The following is a 12,522-nucleotide window of genomic DNA, read 5'->3' as shown; positions in this document are numbered from 1 at the left end:
GAGTATGAATGATGGCTCCACTAATGCACTGCCCTTTTATACCTTGTGCAGACAATACTACTGCCATCTGTACATGTACAGATCACTACCACATGACTCTTGTCACCTCAGTTTACAATAAAAAGCCATTGTGTAAAAAATTCATTCTTACTACACAATAATATTGCTAGAATGCACACATGCATCAGAAGCACTAATTTCTGGGTCAATTGAAGGAAAATTAAGAAATCAGTTAAAGGGAAAGACTGACTGTGAGGAAGATACTGGGAAACAGAACAACAGTGGGAACATGTAAATGACACAGGAATACAGAAGCATACACTTATGCAGAAAACTTTATAGTGACAAAATTCAAAAACAAGACTTAAAGAAGGGAAAAAGACTAAAAAAATGGATTCTAGATGACTGACAAAAAAAGATTGTAAAGTATTTTGAAAAATTAAAAAGCAAACCCAACAGACTTAGGAAAGTGCATAAAAACTTGGAAGAAATTGGCGTGCGCGAGCACACACACACACACACACACACACACACACACACACACACACACATACACACACACACAAGAAATTCAAGGCAGAACAAAATTTAGAAACAAAATTAATAGTAGGGAAGGTTTCCAAAACAGTTCCAAATACACAGGGAATAAAATGGATAGAAGAAGAAAGGGAAGGAAAAAGTGAACAGGTGCAGGAATATTAGAGAAAGCATACAGCTAGATGTGGCTTGAATACGGAACTTAGCTGGCCTGTAATGGAAGAAGAAGAAGAAGAGGAGGAGGAGGAGGAATTGTATTGTGGAACCACACAAGCAATTTCATTTTATGTTCAGAGATCACAAATTTCAAATGATATTAATGGATATCATCTAAGCAAATTACCATCTTCCAATAAAAATGAATGATATAGGTGAAGAAGTAATTTCATATCGTAATATTACTGGCCCATGTAGGACACAATTAAAATATTTTATAGCTGATCAGGAAATGTGATATCAGTGTCAGGCACCCAAATTATAGTAATAATTGAAACAGTAATATCTTGCATTCTATCACAGTGCTCAGTGACTATAAAAACATAATAACCTGACTCTACATTCAATCTCAGCTTTCACAATTATTAATTTTTTTCTAGACACTTGGCTACTTTTAATCTTATCTCTGTCAAGAATTTCCAATGAATTCAATTTCTGATGCCTCACATTACAAGTGTGGCACTGACATAGATAATGTATATCACTTGAAAAAATATGGATTGAAGCCCAGATTATGTCTCACAAAAACAAATCATCCTTTTAAAAAAAAAGTTTATTTATACCAAGATAAATTTCATCCATCATCAGTTTGCATAATACATAAAAGGTGTGATCAAAAAGTAATGGGAAATTTTACTTTTCTTAAAGAGTCTTTATTTACTCATGAACATCAACTTCATCCCTATTAAAGTGATCCCTCTCAGATCTAATACACTTACACCAGCACTTTTCCCCATCTTCGAAGCACTTCTAGCACTAACTTTTCGTTATAATTTTTGGCTCCTTCAGCAATTCTGTGTTTATGTCATCAATGGTGGCAAAACAATGCCCTTTCATAGTTCTCTTCAGCCTCAGGAACAGAAAGAAGTAACAGTGTCCATATTCAGCAAATAAGGTAGCTGAAGCGACAACGGTTTTGTTTTTTGCCAAAATATCACAAACAAGCATAGAGGTGTGAGCAGGAGCAGTATCATGATGCAGTTTCCAATAGAGGTTTTTGCTAGAGTTCTTGTCATTGTCTTTGGATTGCTTCATGCAAACGGTGCACAACTTCCAGTTGGATTCCTTATTGACCATACAACCATAAGACAGAAACTCATGATGTACTTTCCCACTTTAACTGAAGAAACAGTGAGGACAACCTCTACATGTGATCAAACTTGTTGAAATTTCCTTTCATCTTAGTTCTTAAGGCAGTTTTCATTGAGACTACTGAATCTTGGTTTTTGACATCATACCCACATACCCATGTCTTGTCACCTGTAATAACCATGTTTAGAAGTTCTGGATCAATTTAGCAGTTCCTGAACAGTATCTACATGACATTGTTTTTGATTGAAATTCAACTATTTTGCAACAAACTTTGCTGCTACATGTTTCAGACCCAAAACTTCTAAAAAAAAAAAAAAAATGATTGTCATGAGACAAGGGATATACCGACATCTTCGGCAACCTCTCTGGTGGTGATTCAGTGATTTTCCAGAATGAATTTCTTTACTTCTTCCACACAGTCATCAGTAATCGATGTTCTAGGGCATCTAGGACAATTGTCATCTTAATCGTCTTCCTGACCCTCTTTGAAACATTTATACCACTTGTAAACTCTTGGCTACTCAGAGCAGATTCATCATAGTCAACATTTAGAATGCGGTGATGCACTTTATTCCATTTTTTAAGCAAAATTTAATGCAAATTCTTTGATCCATCTTTTTTGAAAATAAAAATTTGACAAATGAAACATGTATTAACTTTTTGACTATCAACAATAAACTAAATATTAAAAACAGCTGAATCAAAGCAGCTGAAAATGCAAACATACACCAATAAAATAAAAAATTTTGAAAATTAAAAATTCCCGTTACTTTTTGATCACATCTTGCATATATTTTCACCAATAACATGTTTGTATAAATTACATTTTGAATGCTGCAGCTGCCTTTTAATTTGTAAGCTCCTTGTTTTACATTTGTATGGATAGCGTAAGCACTTTTAGGCACTTTGATACAGTGTAGATGCTATGTGTGGTCAACTCATGTGCTTTGAACATAAATCTCATGTACAGGTGTCAGTACATAGAGTACACTTCACACAAAGAGATGGAATCTGATTATGACAGTACACATAGGCTGATTAACTCTTGTCAGTATATTTTATTATTACTGTTTAATCTATTTTACTGCAGGTGACAGTGAGACAGGATGCCTTTTATTTTAATTGATCCCACAGTAAGAATGTTGCCATGCAGGCTACTGTAAATAATTCATAGTACTGTAAGTTAATCCGATTATTGAAGCCAGTAGTTAATATATTTCCTTATTATCAGCAGCACTTGGCAGTTCTGAAATATGACTTTCTTCAAATACTTATGAACTGTGGAACCTTTACACAATAACCTTCTTCCTAATGATATAAACTTTCTCCTAAATTACATTGAAATGATGTCATTGTTCACCTGAAAGTCTATTGTTATGCATATTATGTCTGCCAGACATACACACTCTAAGACATTCAAATAAGAATCGGTGACAAGCCTCATTCCAGCCTTCACTGATTTAGCTTTGCTTTAGTGGCACCTCTAGCATGGACAGAGAAAATTGGTTGATTACAGAACAGAAAAGTTCGTGGGACTTAAGGCTTTCTGTTGAGTTGTGAGGTATTCGTGATTGCCCTAGTGAGAGATCACCAGAAACAAAGGGATTAAAGTCCTGTCCGTGAACTCAGTTTAAGGCTTTCTGTTGAGTCGTGAGGTATTCGTGATTGCCCTAGTGAGAGATCACCAGAAACAAAGGGATTAAAGTCCTGTCCGTGAACTCAGTTTAAGGCTTTCTGATGAGTTGTGAGGTATTTGTGATTGCCCTAGTGAGAGATCACCAGAAACAAAGGGATTAAAGTCCTGTCTGTGAACTCAGTTTAATCTACCATAAAGATTACATTTCTCCCTCCAAGGGCTGCATTTTCTTGCTCATTGTTGCTGTCATTCTAGAACCAACTTGGACTATTACACAAACTGTTATTTGATGTAAATTCATCTTAGTAAGCACATTTAGTTCATATGTAAATCACTTGAAGATGGCTAGTACACTGATTATGGAGTGCAACCCAAAGTTTCTGACCATGTCTTGATGTACTTTCACTCACAACATGCACAATGTCAGAGATTGCACATCCATACTGTTCATAGGCCCGCTTATAGAGGCCAGCTGGGTCAGGTCCCTGGCATGCTCCGATGATCCACCAAAGAAACAGTATTATTTAAGCAATTGCAAATGAGTGCTTGGCCTATTCTGTAACCTGTATTACTGTTGTCCTGTCAATGTGTTCTGTGCCATGTACAGCCTGAACTTCATTATATTTTACATGTATCTCTATAAAGTACTACATTCCATAAATTGTGTTTGTTCTTACTACAGCATATCAACAACAAAAAAAGGAGCAGAGGTGTAAAAATGTGAACACAATAATGTGGTATGTATTAATATGACTCTGAATCTGCATGCTAAATACTCAATTTCATGCACAGTGTGAATAGATTTGTATTAAGTGACCCTTATTTTTTGTAGCACATACATGATGGACAATGAATTTTCTACTGGTGGTGAAATAAAACAAAAAAAATAAGTGACTAAAAAGAAAAGAAAACAACAGACACATCACTAAGTTCACTAAATAAACTAATAATTTATCCTAAAAAGAATGTAAATTAATTTAAATAGTAAGATACTCTTAATTCCATTGATAAAAGAGAAAAGAAAGAGCTGTCTAACAATCATTACCATTGGAACAGAGAAGTCTTGGTAAACTGTGGCAAGGATCTGGTTTTCTGCATTCATCCATCTCTCATTACCAACAGCTGTGGCAGGACAGTCTTTAATTGCCTGAAAATATTTTGGAAGCATATAAATGATGCAAACTGGAGCAATACAACATTCTGTATGTTTTTTCTATGAACAATTTTAACACAGTCTGTAGTCTCTTTGTCAACTCTTATCTGGTCCTTTCAAAGGAAGTGCCTTTGGGAAATAAACACTAAATAAAATAAACAAAGGAAAAGGTTCACACAGAATACTCTAAAATTCTGCAGATAATAACAAGGGCTATTGCTGTACAGACTGATGATACAAACAAGTGATTGAAATACTAACCGGCATGTGTTCCGAATAACTATCGGACAACATCTTAATCACTGCTTCATTCACAGTATCCAGTTCAGCATTTGGTACACTGCACAGACAGAGAAGACAATTATGAATGTTTGAGACATGCTTTGGTTGCAGCTTTAAACTGTAGGCCATAAATGATTGAAAGTTTGTCTTGGCTGCAAAATAATATGTTTCTTGATTTTCATTTAAGTTACAAATATACATTAATTCTCCGCTGAAGTTAAAGGAACTCTTCTTAAGTGGTACTCAATACGAATAAGGTATTACATCAATGTCAGAAAAGCAATAAAACATGACAGCACAGCAAAAGTGGTACTCTAATCACAGCCCATCAAATGAACATTTAAAAAACCAGAGTGTATACGACCCGGGACAACTGGCAGATTCGAGAAAAACCTGGGAATTTTTTCACCTGGGGGAAAACTGGGAAAAACCCAGTGATGTTTTAGAATTCCGGGATTTTTTCATTGTTTTAGTTTTCAGTTAAATTTTTGTAACTTTGACAGGTAAGAACCAAAACTCTAACAAAGGATATTACTGTATCCTGCTATTGCAGGATAATACTGCAGCAATAAAATGTGAACTAGAGAAAAAACTAAAATAAAACACAAATTGTAAAGGAAATGTGCTGTATATAACAACAAAACACAGTGCTCATACAAGTGTCTGCCAACAGCAAGATGTGTCAAAGGCTTTAGGAAGACTATGGAATGCTTCATAACAACAAATTGCCTCTGATGAGCATCACGTCACAACTGTTTACATTAGATTCGTTTGAGCAGTTACAAGCGGGCTCATGCACACGCGAAGTTGAGTCACATATGAGTAGTACTTTCTCCTGCTTCTGGTTACAGAAATGTGGCGTTGGCTGTGTAAGCAGTTGCAGCAAGCAGATAGATGTTACTTGCATGTCAGAGCTGCTAGATTCACGCAGGTGCACCAAGCCTCGATCTAGGAGGGGGGGGGGGGGGAGGGGGGGGGGCACCAAATTCATATACTTGAGGGAAAGAACCTTAGTCACAAAGTGTCTAGCATCCAGCGCATGTTGGTCTATCATATGATTTTGAAACACATCCCTGTTGGTTTTTGAACACATTCTAAGTTGATTTCCGAATGCGTGCATAGTGTATGTGATGCCTCTGTCGAGTGAATCCTTGTCGCATCTCGAAATGAGTTTTTCTGCATACAAAAATTGGACTGGCTGCACGAGCTGAGTGGAGTAAAGCTGAATGGATGAATGCCAATTGTTGTCTGATTATGTGGTTGATTGGGTTTTCGAATGATCAGTGTTGTTATAATTACTAGCGAACTCCATAGAGTCAGATTACTAGAGTGGAAATAAATGACTAACAGGAATAACAACTAAGAAATATTACAGTGTATCCAAGAAAATGAAATTTTGACAGAAAATGTTTGGCCAGACCACTATACTAGTAAGGGTCAGTTAGTTGTACAGTCCCCAGCTAGCAGCCGCTTCAGTTCTATTCTGGACGTAGTGTGGAAAATGCATTGTATGAACATGTAACAACACTGAACCGGAGAATAATTGCAGGATAACTAAACTGGTGATTCTGGCAGAGTTAGTGAAGTTAACCGGCAAATAAGTTTTGACAATGGCAGAAATATTTACAGAATTAGTGATTACCAGGGTTAATGAAGTTAACCGGCAAATAAGTTTTGACAATGGCACAAAAATTTACAGAATTAGTGATGACAAGATTGTTTGTCAGAACAAGGAAGGAGAAGAAATGGGGACATTACACAAATTATAGAAGAATATGACAATTCCAATTTTATATAAAAATTTCGTACTATAACTTTTTGATCTCATGCTTGAGAAACAGGAGCTTATCAATGAAATGTGAAACTATTTCATAACATAAAGCTTTTTGCTTGTAGTAGGCCTAATAGACATTTGATATTGGTACTTTGTGAATTATATTCTGTTGTGTTATACAAATGACCATTTGTGCCAAAACAGTCTCATTTATTTGGGGTGTGTTACAATTGCTGCAATATTAGAAAGGCCTACTTTGTTTTAACTGGCAGACAGTGACAAAATAGATGTAATTGAATCGAGAAACCACAGCAGTCCTAGGTGCTATTTGTATTAACAGCTATTTCAGTATTAGACAGCAACATTTAGATTTTTCATGTAGCAAAATGTTTCACAGAAAGGAAAGTACACCACGTAAAGCTGTAGCAAGATTAGAGAGAAAAAAATGCCAGGAGCTAAGGATTGAAGACATGTGTGCTGTCTTGCTTGTCTCTTATCTCTACTGGTTTTATGTATCCTATATTTAATTTTATGTCACACAAATAACATGTTATTAGCTAATAGGCATTAAAGAGCGTAAGTTTTCTGAAGAGTTCTTGTTCTCACGATTACAAATAATCCCATCTAGTATTAATTGCGAGGGGCAGAATGTCAACCCAGGTGATTGAGAGCAAGAGAGGCACCACAGGACATTTTAATTTCCACTGTCCTGAATATAGTTTGATGGCATCTGTTACAAAATATACACATTTCAATTCCACTTGCAGAACAATGAAGTTATTGTTGTCTGAGGCAGTCAATGTATTTGAAACTATTATCTAGTTTCAACTGTTCACTGCATTTCATCTTCTAGCACATATGGCATTACGCCATAAAAAAGAATCAAACATGAATCCTGAAAACCACACTGAAAAGCTTAATATCAGGTCGAGGCGTACTTCACTGGGAATCTGGACATACGAATGTGCACTTTAAGTATACACTTTAAATGTGGGCATTTTAGCATGGTTCATGAAATTCTGATGCTCTCGGAGTAACCTCTGATGTCTTGTTTCTTTTATGACATAATAGAAGATCTTTTAATGTTTTACGTGTACAAATACACAGGCTTCCTAAGTCACTGTAGCTGCACAAGCACGGTGGCGCCTGTTATGTGGTGCTCTCTGGCAACTCCTGAAATGAACCATTTCAGACAGGTCGCAGGAAAATATTGTGAATGGCAGTTTGAAAAGCATTACTTTCAAAGTAAATTTCCTTTTACACAAGTATGTGTGAGAATGTACATTGAGTTCTTAAATCACAGAGCATCTGACTCTCATTTAAAAATCAACTCTTTGAGGATGAGCCATTTAGAAGAATTTCAAGCCCAGAAGATCAGACATTTATGTCCTTAAAAATTTTATGGCACATTTGTGTAATGTGTCTTAAAGTGTAACACACAAAAAAGATCAACATTGTATGCAAAAGCTTAGCTTCTCTTACAGCTATTTAACCTTAGAGACCTATGTGAAATCTTTGCTTTTTGTGTAACAACACCATGTATATTAATTCAAATCATTAACTTTTCCTGTTTGTGTGTTCGCACTACTTAACAGTGATATTGCTATTGGCTGACTACATCACATGTCCTATGCTCTGAATATCCGCTGTCGTCAGCTGGCGGGATCACGTGACATGAGCTATGATGCACCAAAATCACGATTTCAATGCTTCGGAAAATAACATGGGTGTTTTGTGTCCAAAATGTGCCCCCCCCCCCCCCCCCCCCCCCCCCCCGAGTTTCGAGTTTCATTTTCTAAAGTGCCAGGAAATTCAACAGCTGTGTATAAAACCATAACCATTCAAAGGATTGATAAGTTTTGCAGTTCCGGGGGGAAATATGTCACATAACAGGGAAAAATTGTGTTTTCGCCCAGGAAAAAATTTATTTTAAACCGGAAAATCCTGGAATTTTTTTTCCTCGTCCACGTACACACCCCGAAAACTGTGCTGTAATACGGATGCTATAAATATGATTGTGAATAATGGGTACAAACTTTGGGAGATAGGCCTTTAAAACAGACTGTCCCAAATCCACCTCGTGTGGGGCACAGGTGCAGCAACTCACCCATGACCAGGTGCGAGCAGTACAGGCTATTTCCAGGCAGTCATGTTGAACCACATACACTCTTTGTTCCATCTTGCTCACAAGCCATTTGCCCATCCCTGCCTCTAGCTGCTCAGCTGAGACACTCAGTCATGTAGGCTGTGGCCTGATGCCTGACTGCCCACACATGAGCTGTTTGTCCACTCCTGCCCACTTTTGCCCATGTGTGCCTGGCTGCCAGCACTGAACTAGAACAGCTTTGTATGAATGATAAGGAATGAATGAGGTTTAATGTATGCCATGGTATCTATAGCTTCCTGGCTAGAGGAAATTTTGTTTACACCATGCCACACACTGTATGATTCATTTCAGTAAACAGGGATATCACAATGAACCTTTGCAACATGCAGAGCCCTGTAACATTACAGCTCTTAAGCAGCGGTACCAATTAAATCTCAATGCACGGGCAGTCATAAATGAAGGCAGCTTTGTGAGCCACAATTCTCCAACTAGGCACTGCAATAGTGCTGGTGCAAACTGTTGGTCAAGATCCTAGAAACAGGAATGTTGCATTCTGCCAATTGTGGCCAGCCGTAATGCTCCATGGTACAGCACAATGTGGTATTTCACAGATGAGTACATGACAGGAGCCTGCCTCTTGTGATAACACTCATGGCTAGAGGGATTGTAGAGACTCAAGCAGCAAAATCATTCAGCATCCTGCATTTGATTAATGCAATCTCCTGCCCAGTAATCGGTTGAATGTACACCTGGATCACACCCAGCCCTCCTGAAGCAGTGTCACCTAGTAGTAAGGAGCCATAAGTCTACAGGCTGACAGCCAGAACTCACTATTCTGGGTTTCAAACAGGATCCATCATGGGAAGACTGCTCAGTGGCTGCCATCGCCTGACACCCCAGCCAGTCTCCAAGGGTCATGGGTTAAACTCAGAGTGCCAATGATAGGGTTGCAAGCAGTGTGCACCAGCCACCTGGCCTTGTGTTGCCTGGGCTGATATACTAGTCAATCAGCAAGGATACTGACACTACCAGCCGCAGTTGCACCAAGTCAGTATTCTGCTGAAAGGAAGTCACACATTGCCTGTGAGGCATGGGCCACACCACAGTAGCAACTACAGTATTGCCTTATAGATGGCATCAGTCAATATATAAAGTACACTGTGCTCATGCATTCCCAACTTCTCACTCACCATGACACTGAAGAACTCATCTCGCACAAATACAATACTAAAGTTGGAAGTTACAGGACACATCAGTACGATCATTACACATCATGGAGACTACCTATGTGGCTTTTGAGAACTAACAAAAGAATGGAGTGCCTGGTTCTTTCTGACAAAACATGGAACATTTTGTGCAGCCCTGAACTATCACAAAATTAGCCGAATGTCATGTAATGTACAAGATAGCATGGACTATTTTGCTAAATTGTCTAATAAGATTTTGATGATAATTACAGACAGCTAGAACATACACTGTATTTAACAGGTTTTCATTGAATTTCTAGATTCAGAACTCACCAGCTACAGTGCATATTCTCTTTGAACAGGCACTGCAAGCTGAGTAAACAATTTTATAGACATGCTGTCTGTTACATAGACAGAGGCTAGCATTGTTGTGCCACAAATCTTCTGTATACCAGAGTGTGAGAATATTCAGTGGACTAATCACACAACTAATGTATCCCTTGTATGTGAATCAAGTAAAATTTCCAAAATTGTGAGATCATGGCATGGGAGTCAGCACCAATACATCACAGCTTACAATTACTTTTCACGATGATGGAAATTCTTGGAAGGAAAAATACAAAAAATACAGTAAAGGCAACCACCCACCTATTGCAGACTGATGTGTGGCACTTAGACACTTAACAGAAAACAGTGTCCACTCGTTTTCTAACTCTCACTCTTTTTCTAAGGAAATTACACACATTCACACTCCAACCACATAAGACACTCAAAGGCACACTGTTGATTATTGATTATCAATTATTGAGAGCAGTTGTTCAGGCTGATACATGTCTGGTAGGGCTAGTGCAGTAGTGCGAGTGCGAGGCATGAGTGGAAGAGACAGATGACTTGACGGCTGCACAGCAAGATGAAATGATTTCTGACTGCATCAGGCAGTGGACAGAGACGGAGACGGAGACAGGACACACGGAGGGGCAGAAAGGGAGGGGGGAAGGGGGGAGGGGGGGAAGGGGGGGAGGGGAGAGAGGGGGAGGGGGAGGGAGAGAGAGAGAGAGAGAGAGAGAGAGAGAGAGAGAGAGAGGGAGGGGGAGAGAGAGAGAGAGAGAGAGAGAGAGAGAGAGAGAGAGAGAGAGAGAGAGAGAGAGAGTGAGTCACTGTGGTTGTGGTGGTGGTGGTGGTGGTGGTGGTATGCGTTTGGTGCCTGATTGATTGTGTGTGGTGAATGTTTATATTTCCTACTAGAAAAAGAACCAGAGCTCGAAAGTTCATGAACACAGTTTTCTGTTGTGTGTCTCTATGCACCATACACCAGTCTGCTATAGGTGAATAATAGAAGATCCCTAATTTTAATAGTAAAAATTTTAATAACACACATTAAATCTACACTATCATCAAATAATACCTGAAGCGGAGACTTCCACCACCAACAGCAAGCACTGCATCCGGCTGCTCAGTATTAAGTACGCCCAACAATGACCGTACTGCGGGATTTATAGCTTCTCCAGAGTCGAGAGGACCAGCTGGTGGATTACAGACACTACCATCATACATCTGTGGATTGGCACCAGGCACAATAACAACTACCTGAAAAGGAGAGGCAAATGTGAAAAAATGTTTTCAGAAAGCATTTTTTTTCTTTTTTTTTTTTTTTTCAATATAAGATTAAACAGCCAACCGGTTTCACATAAATGTTAGGTACACTGACCTAGGTATCGACTCCTACTAAGGGGTGTCGTCATCAGAGTGAACAGTTGCTAAATCCTATAAAGTAATACATTGAAAATCAGGCATGACAAAAAACACAGTAACCAAGATGACAATTTACATGATGCACAATACTTACTTACGTAAAATTACATTGCTAAAAAGCAATAGTCAGAATTTTGAGCAGCTATGCTCAACTCAAAGTAAAACACAACATTGTAGCTTTTGCCATCGGCCCAGTGGCTTACACTGCTGCCATGAAAACAATCCAAATTGCGCTGCCTATTGTAACATGTGCTTATTTGGAACATTATAACAAAAATAATTTTAAAGAAAGACAGTTAATTTTAAAAAACAAAATATAAAGAGAGCTTAATGTCATTTTGAAATTACTCACTAGTCAAGTAGATTAATTATAACAGAGCCATCTGTTAAGCTTTACAGAAATTACAATTATGTAAAGGACAGAATGACATAGAAGAAATTTTACAAAAATCTGTACAATGCAGAAAATATTTGCATGAAGGCAACTTTAGCAGCACATATCTAGGAGATTAGAAGAAAATAATGATTTGAAACCAGAAGCAGGAAAAATATAGTAAAAAATAGAGGAATCAAAATTTTGTGAGCAGTTGATTGAAACCACTGAAAAATATTTTTTACATTGTTGCAACTGTTCACTGAGGATGACACCATCATTCTTAGAAATATGCTTGAAAATCTCCAGCTCTTTGAGTACATCAAGTCTGTGACCTTTCCTTTCTCTATGAAAATGGAAATTTCTTCAACGCATTTCGGTTTGTGTCCGGAAATTAGCAGGAGATTAGAAAA

The 12,522-nt window shown here is 38.0% G+C and overlaps 1 protein-coding gene across 1 annotated transcript in view; it reads right to left on the bottom strand.

The window, feature by feature from the left end:
* Positions 1-12,522, bottom strand: part of LOC124712240 (carboxypeptidase D-like) — a 255,060-nt gene that overhangs the window by 90,589 nt on the left and 151,949 nt on the right. The window contains exons 15-17 of the mRNA XM_047242533.1: positions 11,390-11,571; positions 4,896-4,974; positions 4,527-4,628 (exon numbers count right to left, since the gene is read on the bottom strand). Coding sequence (XP_047098489.1) covers positions 4,527-4,628; positions 4,896-4,974; positions 11,390-11,571 — 363 coding nt within the window. The remainder of the gene's footprint in view (positions 1-4,526; positions 4,629-4,895; positions 4,975-11,389; positions 11,572-12,522) is intronic.

The sequence above is a fragment of the Schistocerca piceifrons genome, chromosome 8 (assembly GCF_021461385.2).
Source record: "Schistocerca piceifrons isolate TAMUIC-IGC-003096 chromosome 8, iqSchPice1.1, whole genome shotgun sequence".
NCBI classification, from domain to species: Eukaryota; Metazoa; Arthropoda; class Insecta; order Orthoptera; family Acrididae; genus Schistocerca; species Schistocerca piceifrons.
Note: the sequence above shows the minus strand (reverse complement) of the source record. Positions and strands in the feature narration are given on the sequence as shown.